Source organism: Narcine bancroftii, chromosome 3, assembly GCF_036971445.1.
Source record: "Narcine bancroftii isolate sNarBan1 chromosome 3, sNarBan1.hap1, whole genome shotgun sequence".
In the NCBI taxonomy this organism is placed as follows: domain Eukaryota; kingdom Metazoa; phylum Chordata; class Chondrichthyes; order Torpediniformes; family Narcinidae; genus Narcine; species Narcine bancroftii.
Genome location: NC_091471.1, coordinates 341,983,067 through 342,008,144, shown reverse-complemented (window position 1 = coordinate 342,008,144; position 25,078 = coordinate 341,983,067). Strand labels below are relative to the sequence as shown.

Genomic DNA, 25,078 nt, shown 5'->3' with positions numbered 1-25,078 from the left:
GACAAGTCTTACTTTGAAGAATAAATTTCACTGAGACCGTATCTTCTAAAAATCAAATCATTATCGAGATATCGAAGAATGCTAATTTTTATTCAATTGTACACGTACGGTATATCAACTGGACCCTTATAATTAACATTATATTTGGGAAGAAACATGACTATGGAAGCAGATTCAAAACAAACACAGGGAGTAGAGAGCGACATCTATCGTGGATAATGCTTAGACCCATGAGAGTAAAAACAGATCGTGTGATTACCTCTGTTTTCCTTCATTCTCAATCATAATTTCTTCTCTGCCTATTTCTGCCCAATAGATTATGTCCACATTGTTTATTTTAAACTGCAAATTTATTCTATCTAAAATATTATTTTCTCTAATAATATGAATGAATCAAGAAATAGTACAATCTCTTCAGATCTCTGACACTATCTCTTCTGATCTCTTGCACAATTGCTCGTCGTCCCACTGAAATAATGTGCCAGCTCTTCGGATTTGAGTTTACTCTTCTCAAGTCACATCCTCTGTTTTTGTTCTCATTGACAAAAAGGTGAAGTAACCAATGATACCTTCATTATTCATTTAATTTTGAAGCGACATAACAATGATCTCAGGTCAATTTCTCCAGGGAGGGCATGCCATTGCTCCTCAGAATCTTGTTCTTTCATCCCTTCAATCACTTTGTTTCCTTTCTTTTCCATCCTTTCAATTGCAGTAATATGCATTTTTCACCCTGGTGCCCAGAACTGTGCACACTGTTACAAGTGATAATTAAATTCAATGCAAACATTTAATTTCAATGTACTGTTGATGTCTTTTGCCACTCTTTGGCTTCGTTCACTGCAACCATGTGGATTCCACATACCCAAACACACAATTTCCTCAATCACCATGGCATAAAAAGCAGTTCAGCTATAAAGGAAAAAAAATGCTTCAGGATACACTATACCTGTCCCATTTTCAAATCTTCTTTAAATTGTCACCTTACTTTTTTGACAGCTGAATTCTGCAAACTATGGTTTAATCATTTAAAGAAAATCCAGAAATTATATGGGGCCTCAGGTATCCATTTTAGTCTCAGTGCAAATCCACTGGTATGTAGGTGCCAAGGCTCAGGATGAGAAAAAAAATCCAGAGGGTGGTTAACTCGGCCTGCAACATCAGGCACACTGCATTTCACTCCACTGAGGGCAAGAGGCGGAGCCTTGAGAAAGCAGCCTCTGTCCTCAAGGACCCCCCACCATCGAGAAAAAGCTACAGGAGCCTGAAGACGAGCACTCGGCTGCACAGGGACAGTGTCTTCCCGCTGCCACCAGATTCCTGAATATTCAATGAGATGCCTTACTTTGACTTTTCATGCACTTTTATTTATTTTTCGAAGGAGGTTTATGTAGATGTTTGCAATGTGATGCTGCCGCGAAACAACAAATTTTGTGACTTGTTCGTGACAAATAAATTTTGATTCACCTTGAGAGGTTACATGAGAACATGTAGATTGGCAGCTCCAGATCAAATCGGTCAACAAACGTTAACCAAAGACTAATCTATGCTGGTTAATAGAAATGCAGCTTCTTGTTCATAGGATAAAACCTGATGTGGTTGTGGAAACACATCACCCAATAGGGAAGCTGCTGACCACATGGCACCACAACCACATAAAATAATCTTACATTAACACAGTCAGTCTCCTGTAGAAATCGTAGGCTGACAGACTCCAAGGCTTCTTGAGGCCACTCATGAAACCAATCGATTGCAGTGCAGTTGACAACAGCAGGAAACTTTCTCCCTCGAACGCGCAGCTTGTTACCCACGGGTGAGAAGCACAAAGCAACCTGCGTGGAAACAACAGTAAAATTGCTTTGCAGGCATTTAATTGCACAGGAAATGTCCTGAAGTTTTATTTGGTGAAAATGAGTTTCTGCACTAATGCATTATCAATCACCACCACTGGGTTTTGGAATTTGTTGCCTGGGAAAACCTTTGTGGATTCTTAATAGCTCAGAATCTCCCAAGAACAGGGAAGCAGAGTGTTAATTTGAATTTGAGCAGAGTCAAGAGGAGAGAATTTGCTGAATTTTCCTCGAGTAAAGATCAAATATCTCAGATGAGCGTTGACACTAGTTTAAGCCTCCTCTCCACACTGAGCTTGTGGTCAAGTTTCAAAACTAGCTTTTAAGTTTGATATTCACATCTATTCAAAATTAGATCTACTATCAAATGTTGTATGTTTATTTTAATATCATTAATGAAGAAAATTAAAAATCACAAAAGATATACAAAACTAAAACAAAACTCACCTTAATTGAAAAATATGTGGAATACCTGAAACTTAAGCTGTATCTCTCTCAGTGATTGGAGACACTAACCTGTTCCAGCTTCGAGCTATTTATCCACTGCCTACCTGTTCTCAGGCATTAGAAATAGAATCACAGCCAGCAGAACAGAGGTACCGTCGAGGAAGTTTGGTAAATGATGAAAAAATGCAGAATTGCTTATTTTATGATAAAATATCTTGATTTGAGGTTCCGAGTTACAACAATTTTAAAGCCCTCCAAAAGGTAGTGGACTCAGCCCAGGACATCACAGGCAAAATCTTCCCCACTATTGAGTCCATATACAGGGAATGCTGCCGTCAGAGAGCAGCCCCTCACCACCCGGCATGTGCTCTGTTCTTGCTGCTGCCATCAGGAAAGAGGTAGAGGTGCCACGAGACTCGCACCACCAGGTTCAGGAACAGCTGCTACCCCTCCACCATCAGACTCTCCAGCGGCAAACTCAGAGACTCATTTAGGGACTCTTAAATGTGCTCTTTATCGATTTTCTTTTGCTCTCTCTGTTTTGCAGTCAGTTTGTTTACATTTGTTATCTGTTTACAGTTCTTTTATTTGTTTACATGCTTACGCTGTGTACAGTTTATTTTTTGCACTATCAATTAGTGGTAATTTTGCTGCGCCCGCAGGAAAGAGGAATCTCAGGGTTGTATGTGATGTCATGTATGTCCTCGGACAATAAATCTGAAATCTGAAAACAGTCTTAGAATACCCTTTCCTTTTTCTCCACTCAATGCTAGGAATTTAACTTTCTGAATGGTTGCATGTATTTATACATGTAGATATCTATATGTTTGAGCCAACACTTTCTTGTCAGAAACTGCAGCTTCTTCTATAAGCTAAGTCTAGGTTTCACATTCCCCTGCCCTGAACAAAAAGCCCTCCTTTCTTCTGCATCTTTTTTTGAGATTACCAAGTCAGCAATTTGAATTGCATTCCCCGTGATTAAATTCAAATCCACTAATTATATGAATTATATGAGTCCTATACTGACGTAAAGCAGCATGTCAACTGCTACACGTTCGCATCATGAGAAGCTTGCTGAAATACAACTGAAACACTGAGGTCTCGAGTTCAAGATGATGTGGACATCAAGAGCCCCATGAAGGCAGACTCTCTTCCTCGGTTACTATCACATATTTTCACAACTATAACATTTAAAGTCTAGCTTCCCTCAATGCATAATGGGATATTGGACCTTTGGCCAATTTCTGAAATTATGGAGCACAAAACACTGATGGCCCAGCCCTGTTAATGCTATTGGACTTATTGTTAGACCTGCCATTAGTTCAGCAGGAGTATTTCCTCCACAATTGCAGATGGTTTGCATTCAGCCGCTAATTTGCACCGAGGAACCCTGATGTACTCTGAGAAAACATGATTTCCATGCCCAAGTGTGCTTGAGAGTTATAACTTTTACAGCACTTAGTGAGTTCAATGGCATCAGTTCTACATTCTCAGCAGGACATTCGATTTGTTGCCAATGAACAAGATATTATCCATATTAACGATACATAAGTGTCCTGATCGAACCTAATGGCACGTCTCTGCCAAATATCAATGTTGCATCAACCATAAATTGACAATCGAAACCGAACTCCCAATCACTTTTGTGACGTTATTTTGATTTACAATTTTACCTATGCAATGTAAATCTGTAAACACTAGGAAGAAAGAGTCAACTCTCGCTTAGTCTATTTACATACACAGAAAAAATCTGCATCAACCTGTGTGTTATTCAGTGTTAGGCTCAGTCTGCAGATTAAACTATTAATGGATGTGGGAAAACAAATTATTTTCATATCTGTGAAATTGTTCAAATACAGCTTAAACAAACAGTTGAGAAACCCTTCTCTTTCTGTCCGCTGTTAAGAGTCCAGTGAAAAATTAGGTTGGACAGCTGAGCCAAATTGCCCCTAAATCGACACTTTAACGAGGAGAAGTGTCAGGACAGAGAGTGGGCCTTCCTCACGCAATTTTTCAACATTTTATTAGAAAAGATCCATTCATCTTTCATTTAGTAAAAATTACACTGTTGCACATTATAGGACTCACTGTTTTATTTGCACTGATGAAGTTTACTTTTTGTCAGTTGCCTCAACCAATTTTCCATTTAATTTGAACTCCTCCCCACCAGTGGTCACTCCAATACTTACAGAGACATGTTTTGACATCTAATAGCAAGAACTGCCAAATCAATCTTTCACAAATACGGCTACATCATCTCCGAACATCATTCTCAACCATCCAGTCGATCTTGGGAATGGATCAGCATTACCTTTAGTTGCTTCCTGACACGATCGATGAAGAATTTCCAGCAATTCTCTCTAGTGTCCATCAGTCCCTGCCCTTTGACTTCATTCCGCACATTGCTAATAATATTTTCCAGTTCATCATCAGGGAAGAGGTCAGGAATTTCACCTGGATGAGGAGAGATGGGGGATTGGGATTAGTTGAGTAGGGAGGAAGTTGGGGATGGTGGGGGCAACAGGGAGAAGAGAAATTGCTGATATTGCCAATTTGAAAAGCAGAGCTGAATAAAAAAATTAACATTGAAAATCAATTTTAAATAAACACATATAAATATTGCAATGTCTGTTTCTCAATCAACACAAAGATATTTATGGGTGGAGTCAGGTTTTGTATTTATATATTTACTAAAAATATATCTTTCCAGTTTATACAGTTATAAGATGGCAAGTTAATTTACAATGGCTTTCTAACACAAGGTAGGAGACAGAATGAAAGATACACAAATCATGTTCATATGTGTTCATATTTTGAAATGCCTTCCTCATTGCAGCTGTGATTGACTTAAATATCTCATTTCATCTAATCTCTGCTCATATCATTTCATTAGTTAAGGATAAACGAGCCAAGATTTGAGGTTTTCCTGAACTTATGGCAATTATAATGAGTCACTTTCATTACTTAAATAAAAACTTTAATAGCCATACATGAAGCTATGTAAATTTCTGCAAATTTACTCCTTCGGGAAAGAGGTTCTTTGCTGGGCAGATGCTGCGTGATATGAAAGATACGTGGATTAACAGATTGCACATTATCATCATATCTGAATCTGGTTATGACTGTGGCTGTCAAAAAAAATCTTCACATTTTTATACTCTGCGGGAGTTCAGAAATGTTCTCTCTCTGAGTGAAACAATCAAGTTGAGGTCAAGATCTGGGGAGTGTTTATTCGTGATGCTCTGACGATTTTGTGCGAGTGTTGGGCTCGATGGACCAATAGCTTTTATTCCTTCATGACAATTTAATACAATGCACTGCAAAATAAAGCAATTCTTTTCGATCTGTGCACCATTTTGAACATGCAATTCATTTCTGCATCTGAGTTGAACATGTGGCCAATGAATTACAACTCCAAACAAGTTTGAAGGAAAATGGTCGCAGTATATAGAACAAGGTAGAGGTACAAGATTAGAGCATTGGCTCAGGTTGAGGGTGATTTATATGTATCCCTTAGAATATACTTCCAATTACTGGTGAGCAAATGAGGTCGATTTGAATGTATCACTAGCATTTATTTGATAAGGAGTTTTGAACTGTTTTTTATTTGGTTCTTCATTTCAAATGACTGTTCTTTTAGATATTTTGAGAAAAGGTAGCTGCCCAAGTATTAGACAGGAAATTTAGAGCGTGGGAACTGGACACTTAGTATTCTTGAGGAAGGAGACATATGTGACGTTTATTCTATTGTGATAAAGAGACTTGGGTTCTTTTGTATTACTTATAATTTAGTATTAACTCAACTTAATGGGAAACATCCATTTTGTGCCTCTAACCCAAGGTAGGACATTTGATCTCCAATGCCCTCTTGTGGTCAGAAGGATCACCAACTCCCAATCACCACATCCCCCTTGAGATCTTTAATCTCGCAACATTACACAGTAATACCATATTCATTTCAATTTAAAACATAAATACAAACATCAACAGCATAAACTTCTTAAGTGTGCAGTTCTTTTCTCTTTTAGAGATTTAGTCTGTCGGATGCTTTGATGATGTGTTGATCATCTCAGCACAGGTGCATGTGTCAGCTCTGCTGGTCCACTACTTTCTTCCACTGGTGGTGCTTCCTATTTTGCTGTACAAGCTGGATCTTCTGCATTTGTCTGTACTTGCATTTTCAGCAGACTCTCTTTATTCCTCTCAGTATTTGAACATCCCCTGTTCAGACAGTGTAGGATCTTGGATTCACTTCATTCTTGCCCCAGGTGTTGGAATTTCCAAATCTTACTGTGTCGTGTTGTGCCCAGCGGCCCTAAGCTTCTTTCCTTTTGTCTCCTTCGCAGACGCTTTTGTTTCTATTTGACATCTCTGTTCTTGTTGGGGTCTGCAGAGTAGGGAAGTGTGGTGTGTAGTCTACTTCCCATTAGGAGCTCAGCAGGTGACGTGCCACGTTCAAGTGCTGAAGCTGGGTAACAACAGATAAGGATCCGAGCCACGATCTTGTGCTTTCTTGAGGAGCTGTTTAACTCTGTGAACTCCTTTCTCTGCTTTACTGTTGGACTGGGGATGCAGTGGACGAAGTCACATGTCGAAATTCATACTCTTCTGCAAAGTTCTGGAATTCTCTCCAACTGTAGCATGGACCCTCGTCACTGTAGATGATTTGAGGAATTCCATGTCTCGCAAAGACTGAATTCATGTATCTGACACACAGGCATCAGACATGTTGGGAAGCAACACCATCTCAGGATAGTACAATAGATAATCAATAATGAGCAGGCAATTCTTTCCATCTAGGTGGAACGGATCAGTCCCAATTTTTCTGCCGTTAATCCTCTGGTAAGTTAATTATGGCCATGGGTTCCTCTATCTGCTTTATGTGATGTTTCAGAAGGTCTCACAGCTTGAGACCATTCTGTAGATGTCAACATTTATTCCTGGCCAATAAACAGCAGTTCTGGCCCTCCTCCTGCATTTTTCCACTCTTGTATACCTTTTCCAGCACCTCTTGTCACAGTGATGGAGGAGTGATAATTCTGCTCTGTCCGAGTAGGAGCCCACTGGCAGCTCTCAGCTCTGCTCTGATGTTGTATTATTGCTGAAATTCACCTCTAGGCCATCCTTCATTCGGATTCTTGATCACCTTCTGTAGAGCCATGTCCTTTTCTGTTTCAGCTGTGAGCTGCTTGGATTTTGTGTCAGATACAGGAAGAGATTCAGTGATCAGGTTCACATGGAAGTTCACATCTGCCTCTGTGGAACCCTCACTGTGCATCAGTGCCTTGGACAGCGCATCAGCCAGCACAATAAATTTCTCTGGTGTTTTACCAATTCAAGGTCATAACGTTATAGCTTCATCATCAGCTTTTGGATTTGCGGCAACATCTCACTGAGCTTTTTCTTGATTATGACTATTAATGGCTTGTGGTCTGTCTCAGCCATGAATGTTGGTAGATCAATCACATAGCTGTGGAATTTCTCAAGTCTATAGACCAGACCTAGACACTCTTTCTTTATCTAAGCATATCAACATTCAAATGTTTTCATCATCCTTTTTTTTTTAATTTTTAAAAATTTTCATACTATGAACCATATTAACCAAAATACACACAAGCATTTCCCTCTTGAATATACATAGTGTCATTTTCTCCCCTCTTAAATGTTGTCATCATCCTTGATGCGAATGCAACTAGCCTCTAATCTTCTCCCACAGCCTGAAGTAGCACAGTACCTATTCCATCTTTTGAAGCGTCTGTAGATTTTTTCGTCTTCTGGATGTGTCAAAGAATGTCTAAAGCACTGGTTCTGTCGTCAAGACAGTCTTCATTTGTCCCCATTCTTCCTCGTGTTTGGCCACCCACTTGAATTCACATTTGTCATGTAGCAACTCCCTCAGGTACATTATTTTGGAAGACAGGTTTGGTATGAATTTACCAATGAAATTGATCATTCCCAGCACTCTCAATATACCCCTTTTGTCTGTGGGTTTGAGCATCTCAAGAATTGCCTTCACCTCACTCTTGTCTGGTTCCACACTTGCCTCTGACAGCTTATATCCCAAAAAGATGATTTCCTTCACACCAAACTGACATTTTTTCACTCTTCAGTTTTAATTCATATTTCTGGATGTGTTGTAGCCCTTTGATGAGCTTAACCCTAACCCTATAGGATCATGTCATCCATGTCCACGTGTACCCCATTTACGGCTTCTATTATGTGTTCCATTTTCCTATGGAACACTTCAGGAGCTCAGGAAATTCCAAAAGGCATCCATAAAAAGGAGCGTCAGCCAAACAGTGTATTAAATGTACAGTATTTTGTGCTATCTTCACGCAGTTTCATTTGCCAGAAGCCCTGGGATGCATCCAATTTGGAGAAAAATGTTGTACCATCCATCTCACGTAATTTTCTTCCTGGTTGGAATCTGATAATGTTCCCTCTTTATACTGAGATTCAAATGTTTTGGGTCCATGCACATGCATAAGTCACCATTCTTCTTTTTGACACAGACCACTGTGTCAAAAAGTAGACCTCTACTTTCTTAATGACCCCTAGTGATAGAATTCAGTCGAGTTCCTGTTTGAGTTTTTATTTTAGTAGCGCTGGAACCTGCCTTGGGGCATCCACTACTGGCTGTGCATCCCACTTTAATTTTAAATTTTAGGTAATGGTAGAACTCCAAACCCCTTGAAGATATCTGGAAATTGATCCAGTATTTCCTCTGTGCATTGGCGCTGTTAACTCTTGACAAGGCCTAAGTTTACATATGCTTTATCATCAAGCAGTGAGTCATGTCCATCAGGAACTATTGCAAACATGAGGTGGTGCTCTTTACCTTTAACTTTCAACTTGAGTCTACATGTGCCTTTCATATCAATGTGCTGTCCATTGTAGCCTTGAGCGGAACAGAATTTGGATGGATGTGTGGCTTTATCTTCATTGCCCGGATGTCGTGCTCACAAATCAAAATGGCCTTTGCCGTGTCCAGCTTGAAAGGAATATCTACTCCATTTGCATGTAATAATAGCATCCACTTGTCCTGCTCAACTCTGTTCATGCTTGGCTGTTCAGTGTCTGTTGGCTTGAAACCTTCCTGCGCTACCATGCCCACGAAGAACATATCACTGAGGGCAGTGTCTTGTATAATGTGCTCACTTTCACGTGTTTTGTTTCCATTTGGAAAAAATATTACTTTGCACGTGATTCTGTCCTTTGCACTTGTTGCAGACTTTTTTAAAGACTGGGCATTCTTTTGGTGCATGTTGAGTGCAACATCATTTATAATTGAATATCTCTCCATCTTTTTGTTGTTTCCTATGTCTTGTTCTCTGTTTATGTGGTGCATCCAGATACTGGCTACTGCTCGGCTTTTGTTTTCGCTAGCCCTTGCACCCTCATTGAACTTTTTCATGTGCTGCAGAGCTAATTCATTGGCAAGGCACATCTTCACACCTCCAGCTAAGGTAAGCTCAGTCTCTCATAGCAACCCCTCTCTCACTTCCTTGCCAATAATTCTGAACACAGTTTGATCAGGGATCATTGAATCTTATACCAGTCCATAATTACATGATCTTGCTTTAAATTTCAAGTCCATAAAAAAAAGTATCAAAGCTCTTTGCCTTCAGCTGTGTAAACGAGCGAAACATGCACCTCTCAAACATTTCATTTTGCTTTGGTGAGCAGTGTTCATCAAATATGTCAATAACCTTGTCAAACTTACCCTGGTCATCTGCCTCTGCAAAAACAAATGTGTTGAAACCCTCCATTGCTTGAGGTCCCAGTGCAATCTTCTGTGCATCCAGTTCGCCATCAAGTCCAATGGCTTGCAGGTACAGCATGCATTATTGTTTGAACAACTGCCACGTGTGGTTGACATTCCCAGTCCAATTCACAGCATCAGGTGGCTTCACACTTTCCATGTCTCCTGCTGATACCTACTCCTGGTACCATGTGATGCTTCTTCTCTCATGATAAGAAACTTGGGTTCTTTTGTATTACTTACATATTATTAATCAACTCATGACCTCGTGGGACCTTGTGCATCTAACCCGAGATGGGTCATTCCATCCCCAACATCCTCTAATTCTCAGGAGGATCACCACAACTACAACATAGAAACAGGACTTTCAGTTATAACAGAGATGGTGATACAGAGGAGGGAAACAGGCCTTTCAATTGTCAAAGATGGAGATGTACTGCCCTGAAACAGGCCCTTCAGCCCATCCAGTGCATGCCACATACCAAGTACAATTTTTTTTTACAGTAATCCTATCCTAACCCTTTTTATTCTCCCGGATTCTAACACCTACTCCTAGACTCTCATCTACGCAGCAGTAATTTGAAACAACCACTTCATACATTGCGCATTCAACTGTTAATTAAATTGGGGGAGGAACCAGAGTAGTAGTGGAAACCCATGAGAACCCAAGGAGAATGAGTCAGAATTGAGCCTGGGTGTTTGAAGCTATGAGACTGCAGCCTTCTCTGCTGTATCACAGTTCCACCTTGGGAAATAATATCATGAGATGGTCATGGAGCTTAATTCAAAAGTACCCTGAAATAGTAAAGACAATTATTGCTACCCAAAGGAACAGTACCAATAACACCCTGATTATTTTTGCAGCCAATGGGAAGATACAGAACCTCATTGACAGTTGCCTAGCAAATTTTTGCAGACTTCATCAAGTTGACTTGTTCTGATCTTACATCTACTCCTCCACGAAGAAATCTCTGGTGTATTAAATAGCCGCAGAAAATGCTGTGCAAACAATAAGATAGAGGATTCTTTAAGATATTACACAAGCCCGAAGCTCACCTTCCATCCACAGGTGGGATGGAATAACGCATTAAACTGCAGAAACTCTAGCACAGGAAATAAACAGGCCCTTTCCAGAATGAAAAGAGACCGATTGCCTTCAGTGATGACAGCGTTGAAAATTAGGAGTTGGATTTTCCTGACATCAGCAAAACTGAGCAACTGACAGCAGGGCAAGAAGATCTGAATTCCTGAGAGTGTAATGCTTCCATGGTAGTTCTTTGCAAACCAAGATATTGGAATGTTTTCACTGGATCTATTAAGCTCCATAATATTTGTACTGCCAAATCTGCTCCACATCTGTGTTGTCAATCTTTTCCCTTTGAGGAGTAACTGACCCCACGGTTTTTATGCTGTTGTGATTACTTCTCTTTTTGAAAATATAACAGTAGACATTTTTTTAAAAAAATCACACTCCACAGTCCTGCTTCTATTGCTATCTCCTATCACTCATCTTCACGTTAATTATGTTTGAGAAACCAAGGCTCTTCTGCTTCAGGTAACCCATCACCCACAACCATTCTTCACTTGTTTTCATTAGATATCCTCCATAATTGTTCACCTTGATAACACTAAAGTTGCAATGACCTTCTCTCAACTGACCTTAATGGACCCTTCTCCAAATAAAACTGTATAAATGCCTGATGGTTTCACATGAACTGCTTCAATTATTGCTAAGATATCAGACAAAAATAATTCAGAGATTTATGCATTTTCTTGGTTTATAACAAATCGTCTCACCTGATGCCAGAAGATCGTTCACAAGCACCAGAAACTTTTCATCGGCAACTTGAGCATCCGTCATTAAGAAGACAGTGCCCACATTTTTGACTCCAGCCTTTAAGTACAAGTTAGCGAGATCAGTCTGGAAAAGAAGAACCGATTCTGTTACAGTGGTTTCAATTTAGGTTACTGGACTACCTTAAGGAAAAATCTGCATGCATTTACAACTTCTGGTCTTTTTGCCAACTCACAACTTCAGGAAAGAAACCTGAAAGCAACCCTCTTATTTATTGGAAATATGCCAGTCAAAATATTCACATAAAAGACCAAAATATTGTTGGCAACAGGTAATCATGGAGAGTTGAGGTGCAAGGAGAATTCCCATGCATTTTTTTCAATGGGTAACTTAAGATTTTTTGCATTCACCTGGAAAATACTGTTCATGGCTTTGGCACTACACTTAATCTAAAAGTCTGCAACATTGATGAAATATCTTCCTCAATTATAGGCCCGAGCATCGAGCAATCCTTAAACTCTCCATATTGTGATACAATAAAATAGATATTGCGGGCCAATGTAGAAAATAAAATTAGGAATGGATTAAATAAAACATTAAAATGTTTGAAATACTCAAAGTTCAGCAAAACTGAACTTCTCTCCCCACAAATGCTCTCAGACTCACTGAAAAGGTCCAGCATTTTATGTCCATAATTTCAGATTTCCAAACTCTATTTTTATTCTTTTATGTATGAATGATAATACCCCTGTACATATTGCAGAGGATTACAAAGAATAAACATCAGTGAAGAATGTTTTACTGACAATTACAAATTGAAGGATTCATCTGCCACTGAAAATGGCCTGTATAAATTTTCAGCTGAAAATAATGACACCCATTTGAAAATGTGCTAGGTACACCCACACTCAAGTTATTTGGCATCATACATACAGAAATTTTGACAGTATCAAGATGAATCAAGGGCAGATATGATGCCATTCAGAACTTGAGTTCAGCTGAATAACTTTTATCATCAATCAAGTGAATGATATACTGTATAAAATTATAATACTCAATCCACTGTCACAATTACCATACATCATTGTGTAACAGTGGAATTCTATTGAATTTTCTATTATGTTTCACATCTTTTTTCATAATAAGATCATTGCTAGGAATGGGATTTATATTCATGAAAAAAATTAGAGTAATTACAATTCCATTGGGCACCAGAGGGGTTTTTTTTTGTCATTCTGCCAAATAGGCAGTATGTAAGTGCAGAAATAAATGAGGTTAGGTTTCCAAGCCTCAGCCATGTTAACTGTTAATGGAAGTTTAAGGGTTTTTTTTTAACTGCTCTTTTATTTGATCCTTCCTCCAATCCACCCACATTTCTCCTTGCAAGGTTTGGGAAATGGATTTTCTCACAGCTGCTTCATTTGTCATCTGACTTCTGGCTGTCTGACTCGACAACTTTCCATTCTTTCCTCCTTAAAGCTAGAGTTTCATTACCATTAAGTGTTTCATCTGGCTACCGCTGTGAGAGCTGACAAGATTCTGAAAAGGAGATGGTTTATATGTGAGGCTACGATCTCAGGAATGAAATGCTTTTTACCCAATTAACCTTTTTACTTATATTTATGAGAGATTTATTCACTGTGCTCTCAAGAAATGAATGTGACAAAAGCTAATACTTCACGGTGCCCTGGTAAAAACCGAAGTCAACGGGCTTCAAAGAGAAATCACTCAGCTGGCTGGAGTCTTATCTCAAACACAAAAGTAGTCGCATGTGGTTGTCAGACTTGGGAAAAAAAAATCTGTCCCATGATATCACAGCACAAGTTCTTATGGGCATTGTCCAAACCTCAACCATCTTCAGCTACTTCATCAATTGCATTCCTTCCGTTGAAATGTTGATATATGCTGATTATGGCACAGTGTTCAATTTCACTCACACATCATATGTAGATGAAACAACAATATAATTTTCAGCAAGATAAAGGCAAGGCAGTTAGTGTACTCCAGCACCATGGATTTGAATCTGGCACTGTCTGCAAGAATTTCTACGTTCTTCCTACGATCTGTGTGGGTTTTTTTTGGAAGCTCTGATTTCCTCCCACTCTCCAAAACATACTGAGTTGGGGTGTTAATTGGATGTAATTGGGTGGCATGGGTTTCATGGGTCGGAAGGGCCTTCAACCGTACCGTGTTGTTAAAATTAAAAAAGAATTACATTAAAGTCCAACCACCTAACTACAGTGTTTAATAGAACCCTGAACTCCTCAATATCCCGGAGGTCATCATGAATGAGAAACTTGGCCGGACAGTCAAATACTGTAACTACATGAGCAGATCAGAGGCAGGTACTCCTGCAGGGGAATGACATATCGAGGTTATCCCCCCCTTCTGTGGAGCACAGGTCAGGAGTGCAATGCCTACCTGACTGATAATCTATCCATCGCCTCTCTACCTCCAGCATGTTCACTGCAAAAAACAAACTGGCAAAAGAACTCAAATTTTGTTTTATTTTTAATTTAGACGTACAGCACGGTAACAGGCCATTTCGGCCCATGAGTCTGTGCCTGCCAATTTACACCCCGGTATGTTTTTGAAAGGTGGGGAGAAACTGAAGCACCTGTGGAAAACTGCAGTGTACAAACTCCTTGCGGGCAGTGCAGGACTTGAACCCAGGTCCAGTCGCAATGGCTGGTGCTGTAAAGGTGTTGTGCTGACCGCTACCCAACCATACATCTGTTGAAGCCCTGTACTAAGAGAGAAGGGAGATAGCCTGTACAAAGAGGTGGTAGGGCAGAGGGGGTGATACAGGTGAAGCCAAGTGGAATCAGGTGAAAAGGGCAATGATGGAGTCACCAAGTGGGAGCATGGGGCAAGATTTTGAAACTGGAACACATTGGCTGGTGGGTGAGAGAGATGAGGGAAATTGAAAAAGAGGGTCGTTTGAGCCAGGTTAGGGGGAGGAAGGTTGGAGGTGCAGACAGAGAATGGAAGGTGGTAAGTGGCAACTCAGCAGGCTGGAATCTGATTGGTAAGGAAGATTTTAAGTGGAACTAAATAAAGGAGGGATGATGGGCAGATGGAATCAGATGATGGAGGAGAACTAAACTGGGTGAACAGGGTGGTAAAGGTATGGAGAACAAAAGGAGGGAGAAAGGAGCACAGAGAGTGTGGGTGACCAGAAATCGGGAAGTTCAATGTTCATTCTATTCGGTTGTAGACTATCATGTGGAAATAGAGGTGACATTTTTCAGGCCATATGTGTGAAAATCTGAAAAGGAACTGAAATGGCATGCAAGATGCAAGCAGGAGATTCGGATGGCCACTATGAACAGAGTGCAAGTTTTCTGCAAAACAACTGCAATGTCTGCACTTGGTCTCTCCGACGTTGAGGAGGCTGCAGTGTCTGACACAAAATGCACTGCAGTTGCAGGGCTTGCCTACTTTGGCAGCAGCTTCTAAACCTACAACCTGTATCACAAAAGGTAGAGGTGCATGGGAACACCAACATCTGCAGGACTGCTCTTCAATTTGCACATGGTCCTTGCTCGCAAAATACATTGTTCATTATCAAGCTAACAGTGGCAGCAAGACACACGTGAATGCTACAATTTAATTCCAGAAAAGGAATCTCGTGAAAGTGAAAGAACTAAGCTCTGTAATTTTACTAATGCCTGCTGTAATTCAGACGGATGTGCAGTGCAGGGCTAGAATTGGTCACACTTCTGAAAAACGACAGCAGGTTATTGATGACTTAGAAATTGCTATAATTACATTCCACTTGTAGAGAATATAAATGTTTCAGTGCTATTTAACCTCATTGTTTCAATATCTACAGGTGTAGTTAACATGGGAGAACTATACATTACCAGTGAAACACAAATTGACAAAGCTACAATTTGCAATCTTCATAGCATTTATTGCTCCTCTTGCTTTGTATTTATCTAATAATTTTCCATCCATGTCTTAATTCACATCCAGCATATATTTGCAAGGTATTGTGATATGAGAGGAGATTATCAAAATTTTTAATCAATTTTACTAAATAACATAGAAACAAAAAAGGGTGCAATTCAATAAGATGATAGGGAGGAATGAATTGTGACCTCATTGAAACACAAAATTAGTACAGCATGAGGAATGGGATGTTTTCCCTTGCTGGGGTCTCTTGAATCAAGGGTATCAGTTGCAAAATAAGGTTTAGCTTATAAGGAACCTTTGCCATTCTCTCCCCAACCTTTGCCTGGAGGTTCAGTTGCTGAGTATTCATGACAGACGACAACAATGTTGGGGGGGGGTTTAAGGGAATCAAGTGAGATGGAACAAGTGCAGGAAAGACACACTGAGTGTAAAAGATCAAGACGTGATATAATTGAATGGTTGAGAAGTCACCAAGAGCCCAATAGCCTACTTCTGCTTCTATTTCTTTAATAGACATGTTATCACCGAGCACATTAGATTTGATGATTAATCATTGATGTTGTAAATAGCATTTTATTCTTGTAAAGGATGTATTTTAGAAATATGATAAATTAGTTTAAAAAAAAACTGGTGGGTTTTCCCATATTCCCCTCAAAACCTAATTACACTACTCTTTCAATAAATAGATGCAAAGTTACTTCAACGGAGTTTTGAATATTTTTGAGGGTTTTTTTTTTAAACATGGCAACACCAATGCAGGAGGTTTATTGAGAACAATCAGGGAACATTCACTGTTTACATGATCCAAAGGAGGAAGAAGCAGTCTATTCAGTGACTTGATTAATAGTACACACAGCTGAATGTAATGAGTTAAACAACACATTCTGCAGAACAAATATGTTCTATAATTCAGAATCTCAACATGTTTCAATTGAAGTAAAACAATTCAAAACTCCTTTACAAAGTATTCACTTTCATTTGCTCTCTGGTGATCTCCCTGGTTTCCTGATAATATAAATTTGTGAGTCGGCTCCCTAGTTGACAGGAGCCGCTTATTAATTAGTTAAACTATCTTTGCAAACCCAATGAGCTTGAACATTCATTTAATCATAGAGACCAGACGCACCAAGAGCTGGCATCAAAGAGACCAGATGCACCGAGCTGGCATCATAGAGCCCAGATGCACCAAGAGCTGGCATCATGGAGAACAGACGCACCAAGAGCTGGCATCAACGAGACCAAATGCACCAAGAGCTGGCATCATAGAGACCAGATGCACCAAGAGCTGGCATCATGGAGAACAGACGCACCAAGAGCTGGCATCAAAGAGACCAGACGCACCAGGAGCTGGCATTGAAGAGACCAGACGCACCAAGAGCTGGCATCAAAGAAACCAGATGCACTAAGAGCCGGCATCATAGAGACCAGATGCACTAACAGCTGGCATCAAAGAGACCAGACGCACCGAGCTGGCATCATAGAGACCAGATGCACCAAGAGCTGGCATCATAGAGCCCAGATGCACCAAGAGCTGGCATCATGGAGAACAGACGCACCAAGAGCTGGCATCATGGAGAACAGACGCACCAAGAGCTGGCATCAAAGAGACCAGATGCACCAAGAGCTGGCATCATGGAGAACAGACGCACCAAGAGCTGGCATCATGGAGAACAGACGCACCAAGAGCTGGCATCAAAGAGACCAGATGCACCAAGAGCTGGCATCATGGAGAACAGACGCACCAAGAGCTGGCATCAAAGAGACCAGATGCACCAAGAGCTGGCATCATGGAGAACAGACGCACCAAGGGCTGGCATCAAAGAGACCAGATGCACTAAGAGCTGGCATCATAGAGACCAGATGCTCTAAGAGCTGGCATCGTAGAGACCAGATGCACCAAGAGCTGGCATGATGGAGATCAGATGCACCAAGAGCTGGCATCTTAGAGACCAGATGCACCAAGAGGTGGCATCATAGAGACCAGATGCACCGAGCTGGCATCATGGAGAACAGATGCACCAAGAGCTGGCATCATGGAGAACAGATGCACCAAGAGCTGGCATCATGGAGAACAGATGCACAGAGCTGGCATATCAATCAAATGCCTGTCAATTTTCCTAATGGTAGTAGATTGTTTGACTGTGGCTAAACTAAAATCTTGCACTTTAATGATATGGGATAAAAAATATTATCAAAAGAGTGAAACATTTTATTAAAATGAAATGACACAGAGTACAAGTATAAAGGAGTTCCCCGTTCTGCTTCAGATGATGTGCGATATAGGGAAGGAGATTTGGGGCATGTAATGGTGAGAAAAATGTTATTGCAGCAACGAGCAAAACTGTTGGTCCTGCTTAAATTACTTAAGCTCTGAAAACTTATTGTGAATGTCTTTAAGAATCTATCGACTTCACTCGTAGCTACATTCAGTTGCGTCGCATGGCTGTACAGCACCACTACAACGTCAGCGAACAAGCTGCAAATCCGGAGGCTGTCAAGTCTGTATGGGTTTCCTCTGGGTGCTCCGGTTTCCTCCCACATTCCATAAAACATGCAGATCAGCAGATTAATTGGTCACATGGGTACAACTGGGTGGCGTGGGCTGTGGGCCAGTAATTTCTAAATTTAAAAAAAAATATATAATTTCAAGTGAAACTCTGGAAAAGTGGGCAAGGTCATTCAAACTGAGAAAGGAGTGAGGATCACTTCAAAACCTTGCTACTGTAGTTACCAGCAACAGTGCAAAAAGACGTGATGAAAGAAGAGCCAGTGAAGTTGTAGGCTGGTAAAGTTGTAACATCACATGTGTAACTTAAAATAGCCTCTTGCACTTCATTTTCCATCCCTTATTTTTCAATCCTTCTTGCTGGTCTTTCAACAAATGATTTGACAATGAATTCAAAAGGACATTCTGATTTTCTCCCATTCAGACAACCCACTATTCAGTAACAATTCTCCAGGATAACTCAGGAGATACACACCGCCTTGGATACATGGAAAATAGCAATAAACTATCCAGCTCTTAGAGCCTGCTCTGACATTCAATGCAATCATGGCTGATCCTGACTCCCAGAACCATCTTCCCCCTCTCTTCCAAACCATTTGATGCCTTTTTGACACAAAAACCTTATCTACCTCCTTCTTAAATATATTCAGAGACCTCACCATTTTCTATGGTAACAAATTCAACTGGTTTACCACCCTCTGAATGAAGAAAGATCCCCTCATCACAGTCCAAAAAAGCCTTAGCCCAGTAACTCCTGGTTACACATTTCCCAGCCAGAAAGTCATCCTCCCTGTACCTAACCTATCAAGTCCTATCAGAATAGTCTACACTTAAATGTGATCTCCTCTCAATTCTCATAAACCCTGGTAAATACAGGCACAGTCAACCCAGTCTCTTCTTGTGTGACAGTCCTGCTATTCCAAGAATGGAGGTGGTGCATCTTTACTGCATTGCCAATGTAACCAAAATGTCTCTTCTTGAATGAGACCAAACATGTACATTCCAGGTTTCACCAAAATGTGGCAAGACATCCTGTACTCAAAACCTCCTGCATTGAATTTTCCTTACACAGATCCTGGACACCCGGTGGATTGTGCACTTGATTTCACAGTGAGTGAATTTGAAACTTCAGGAATTCTTTTTTTCTGAGAGCAAATTATGTTCCCAAAAAATTCAATTCTTTCTTTACAGGGAAGATTTACGCTGATCAGCTCATTTTATCTTTGAATATCAAGAGTAATAAATATTCATTCATTTAAAAAAAAATTTTCATTAAGTTGATGCATTTAGATGGCTGACTAACAACTGCATTTATATTAGGACACTCAAAACAAGATCAAAAGATTGCATTGAGATAGTAGACCTGAGATAATGAGGAGAATCTATTCAGCCTCATTAATCTTTTGGGAAAGCTATCGTTTTCTTACCAATAAACTTCCCCTGTATATCATGTGTAGTTTGAATACCTAAATTCCATTGAAATTGAAAACTTTTCAAGTGTGAACATTCCGTGGGTGTCGATCTCATTGCACCTTCAGCTGACATTTGCCACTCTTGTTGATCGGCAACAATATAATTATTTGTGGTCAGCAGCTGAACAATCTTCCTGGGCGTAAGACCAAAGAGATGGTATCATACTTCATAGGCATTGTTCACATAAAAATTTAAATGGGCTTTAACCCGTACAATAGCCCAGTACAGTGACTTTCTTGCAAAGATAACTGACATTTCACACTCAATATCATTTGAAATTAGCCACGGAACTGATCGCTGTCTACCTAAATAACGGAGACTCATGGCAATGGATCATCTCTCAAGAAGGAAAAGGAAAGATATCATTACCTCTGATTTATTGACTTACAAGGTTGTCTTAAGTCATTCAACCAGACAGACTTCTGGATGGTTTTGGGTCCCACTATTCAACATGAACTTGGGTCAATCTGTCACTTCCAATCAGTTAATGCAAGTAAAATCATAAAAAATCTCCCCAATATAGTTATTGTTAGAAGCCCCAGTGGTGGGACTTCTCATTCAACTGGCTCAGTCAGAAACCGATGCACCTCTGGAAGCCAAGAGCTGAGCAGATTCAAGTGCATTAAACTCTGGGTGGGTGACATTGAAGTCCATGTTCAGTGAATGCTCTGGATATCCAAAAAAAATGTGTTTTTCCTTCTGTTATGTTTATTTATCTGAATAACATCTTTGCTACCTGGTCAACTTCAACAACCAGTTCTCCCTCTAAAACTATGGGAATGCCGAATTTTCTGTTCATATGTGGCAGCTGACCACCAGTGAGGTACTTGTATGTTATTTTCCACTAACTGACACGCATAGATTGCTGGAGGAAATGGGAAGGTGATATCTGGCTGAAGCTGCAGGGTTCATGTGTCAGTGAAGTTCAAGGTCATTACATCCCCAACTCTGCATTTTGAACATTATTTATTTCCATCATGAACTTTCCAGAAAATAAGGAGTACATATGCATTTAAATATAAATGCCAGGTGTTATGGGAGGCCAGAGAATAATAGATCATTTAAGATCTCTCCCATTGTTCTGGCTCCATAGAGAGACTACCACGCTGATCTTCAAGTGGACCTATTTTGGTCTCAATATACCTGTAGAAGTCTTTTGGATTGGTCTGCCAAAGCAACCTCATGTCTTCTTTTTCCTGCAATTTTTATCCCCATCAAATTCCTCATTTGGTCCTTGTTGCCTATCCCTTCTACACACAGCTCTCTTCTTCTGAACCAGATCCCCAATATCCCTCAAAAGACAAGGTTCCCTCTGCCTGAAAACTTTGCCTTTAGTCCTTACAGTAACATACTCTTGAAATTTTACCTTTGAAGGCCTCCCACTTACCGAGTACATCCTCGCCAGTAAACAACCTATATCAAACCACACTTTATAGATCTTTTCTCCAATTTAGAAATTCAACACCATAACCAGACCTATCCTTATCCATAATTATCTTGAAACTAATGGCATTATGATCACTGGAGCCAAAGTGTTCCCCGAGTCACATTCTTGAAGGGCTAAAACCCAAATCATCTTGATCTTTGCTATATAAAGAACCTTGTGCGACCTGCTGAGTTTCTCCAGCCATCTTGTGTCAAGTTCTGTCACCTGTCCAGACTCATTCCCCAACAGATCCAGTATTGTACCCTCTCTAGTTAAACTTCCCTGAACACATTTTACAAACTCAGTCTTTTCCAATCAATCCAAATAAATTTGAAGGAAATTTGCTTGAAAAGTCAAAGAAGTTCTCCAAAGGAGCCATTAATTGCTATTGACACATCTCAGGATTTCCACTGCTCTGTTACCAAGGTACTGTGAGACATTAAGAGAACTTTTCTGCAATTACTTGGTGACGTTTCTTTCAGGGTGTACAGGATAAACTGGTCTGAATGACTCAGATTTAGCTCAATCATTGTAGATTGTACTGAACGTAAAATGATGCAAAAGAGTAATAATTATGCTCGTCAAATCATCAAGAATGATTCAAGTGCCTTCTAACAGTTTCTGGAAAAATTAGAAGCATAGCTAAATCACTCTCCGCCATTTCTTGAACCCAACCCTTCCCTATCATTACTCCACCAATCTGATATCCAAACAACTGCACTGAAATGAACACTTGCAGTTTTATGTGCTCTATCCCTGGCTACCAAAACAGGAAACTTCACATCATTGCTTCACCATCCAAAACAAGGGACACGAGAAGAAGACTGCAACACAGATCCCACGTGTGGGCAGATTGCTATAATCCAGTTGGGGGCTTCGGAGGAGAAGAAACATTGCAGTGAGGCCTGTGACGGCAAGCTTGGCTTCTTCCCTTTCATGCCACCTTTCAAGTCTTGTCCAATTCAAGCCGCACTGTTGCAACATCGGGGCAGGACTTGAATCAAAATAGGGGGGCAGAAATATTAGGACTGAAAAGATCCTTAACTCATGTTTCTCAATCTGTTATCCACACCAAATAAATTTCCTGGAAGGTAGGGGATTTTATTTAAGTGGCTGAATTGTCCTGAATGGAGGCAATATATATGGAATTGTCAGATGCCCTCTTTGCCCTCCTTTAGTCTGAACTCTCTTATTGAGACCAGTGATGCAAGAACCAGTTCCCTCTTACCTTCAAATCAGGAATGCTGTAACCTTTTCTCAAAGTAATCTGGAAGACTTCTAATGAACTGATATAGGCCGCAAGCCTCGTAAGACTCTGCTTACCGCTCCCTCCAACTCCAACAAGCAGTGCATTTCCTCTTGGAAATTCCAAAATCCGGTTAATGCGACAGCTGGGATAATAAAACAGTAAGATAAGCATTCTTCATGCACATTTATTTTGCAGCACAAAGAGCAGAGAGGAAAATGTACGCCTTCTTACATGTGACTCATTGCATCCTCGAAAAGAACCAAGTTCATTGCAGCATTTACTTCATTGTAACTAACAAGCGTTTCCATCAAGATTTTGTTTAAGGAATCCCAGTTCTGCACTGGCAGGTACTTGGGCTCCCCAATCCCACCAGAAAAGTGGCAGTAGATGTTCATAATTTTAGCCTGCTGCATGGTCTCCTCCATGTCCTGGGGAACAAAAGGCACAAGTCATTTTTTTTCCCCCTCAAAGTAACTAGTTTAGTCTTTTTAAAGCACAGCTAAATTGATGTGTGTAATACAATAAAAATCCCTGTAATCCAGAATTCAAGCAACCATTTAAAAAAATTAAAATCATGGAAAATAAATAGGTAGAAAATAGGAACATTCAAAACTGGCACCCCTCTAGTGGTCAGTTCGCCAACCATACAACATGCAAACTCAAGCAACCAGAAAATTCACTTATCCACCATCTACCAATCTGGATACCAGGGGGTTTAGTGTATTTGGAATTGAGCATGGTAATATCATCAAGCCTGCACCGTTCATCACACATGGCACCATTCATTTTAATCACTGCATAATATCTACCCCACACTTTGTCTGCGGTTTCTTTTTTCCATTCTATTCGCGTCCAAATTTCCGATACAGATTTTTGCTTTGTGATAGAAATTAAAAATAGTCAATGTGCAATAATTCTATGTGGAAAAATAACAAAATGAACCTCAAGTCAGCAGAAACATAAATTTTTGCATTTTGTTACAAAAAAAATCTTGTTTTATCTCGGCTTGTTTGCTCACTGACATAATGGATTCATCAACTGTTCAGCAAACTGCAGAATAGTTGACCTGCAGTCCACTGGCGCTTTGCAGAACAGAGAAGGCGAATTGTGGAAGGGGGAGGGATGATAGCCGTTCCATCGGCGTCTGACAGGAAAAGCAAAATCTGAGAAATTTCAACAAATCAATTTTGCACGACTCTTCAATGATGTTTGCCGAATAATTTAAAGGGATTTTCTCGAATGGCTGATTATGATCTCTTTGGGACCCTTAAGCTATGGCACATACATCAAAGAACTTCTTCACCAATTCTGTCTGGATATTATCAAAGATGCTGAAGTCTTTTTCATCCATCATCTTATCCCTATAGACACGATTAGACTCGTGCTGGTAGAGCTTGACTAGATCTTGAGGAGTCTTCAGACAGTCAGGGGTACTGAAGAGAACACCCTGGGAAAGACACAAATTAACATTGCATGAATAATACGAGTAATTGGTTAAAATGAAAAAAAGGTGTACAATTATGCAGAATCTTTCATAATCACAAATGCTCAAATATAAAGTACCTAATAGGTTTGATTCTCATTCAGCATTTCTATTAAAATTATTCCATTAATTAATATCTTGGAGCAATATCATAATGCACTATTAGGAAAGGAAAATGGCGAGGTAGAGTGAGCCAAAAACTCCCAAAAGATGATCACACCGGTTTTGTTCAAATTTCCGACAATTGAGAATTTCCCCATGATGTTCGACACAGATGCTTAAAGGCCCCAGGAGAGGTACCCAACTTAAAGGGGCTAACAGTAAGTCTTTAAACCAGTGGTTCTCAACCATTTTCTGTATGTGGATGGAAAGAAAAAGTTTGGAAACCATTGTTTTATTCATACATAATTGACTCATTCGTTATGTGCACGGCTTCAAAACTCCAAAGGAAATGGGTCAATGACAATTTTTCTCAAGCAAGATATTTCAGTAACAATTGAGTCTAGAGTAGCGATACTCAACCTTCCCTTCCCACTCACATCCCACCTTAAGCAATCCCTTACTAATCACAGAGCACCGATGGCAGAGGGATTACTTAAAGTGAGATGTAAGTGGAAAGAAGAAGGTTCAGAACCACTGCTTTAAACAACTCTTGGAAGAAGAAACAGTTATTTCTTACGTGAACAGAAGGAACAATGACAAAGGAAGTTATACTGAGCATTGGGCCATGCGTGAAAGTAATACAGAATCGAGAAGGATTACCTTCACAACTCCAACAGAATATCTTTGAGGACAACAGAATGATCCAATTATTAATAGTACAATTAGAAATGACAAGCAATGCTCTTATAGCTGCCAAAAGGCCACCAAAGTAAAATGCAGGCAATAGACTTGAAAAAAAAATTATTTCAGGGAAAAACAGTTCTGAAGACTCCTGAAAGCAGAGAAATTGTGTCCTTAAAAAAGAAAAATTCTAAGCACAGAATGACATTTGTGATACCAATGAGAGCCTGGCCTTTCATCAAAACCACACAGAAACCCTGTGTAAAGAAGAGAGAACCATCTATCCGACTACGTGCTTGGCCTCCACGCATTTCATTGTCCCATTTGCAGAATGTGCACTTTCCATATTCACTGAATGAGCGATTTCAGAACAGAAACATCAGAGT

General features: G+C 40.0%; 1 protein-coding gene across 7 annotated transcripts in view; it reads right to left on the bottom strand.

Annotated features, from left to right (window-relative positions):
• The window catches only part of dnah9 (dynein, axonemal, heavy chain 9), a 380,785-nt gene that overhangs the window by 200,979 nt on the left and 154,728 nt on the right, over positions 1-25,078 (bottom strand). For 6 of the 7 annotated variants that reach the window (XR_011354703.1, XR_011354704.1, XM_069929513.1 and 3 more), the window contains exons 34-39: positions 23,712-23,873; positions 22,658-22,854; positions 22,406-22,568; positions 11,857-11,980; positions 4,609-4,751; positions 1,671-1,832 (exon numbers count right to left, since the gene is read on the bottom strand). Coding sequence is in view for 4 of the 7 variants with exons in the window: in XM_069929513.1 (XP_069785614.1) it covers positions 1,671-1,832; positions 4,609-4,751; positions 11,857-11,980; positions 22,406-22,568; positions 22,658-22,854; positions 23,712-23,873 (951 nt within the window). In the remaining 3 variants the exon portion in view is untranslated. Of the gene's footprint in view, positions 1-569; positions 675-1,670; positions 1,833-4,608; positions 4,752-11,856; positions 11,981-22,405; positions 22,569-22,657; positions 22,855-23,711; positions 23,874-25,078 lie in introns of those variants that run through there. The other variant, XR_011354705.1, reaches the window with a different exon arrangement.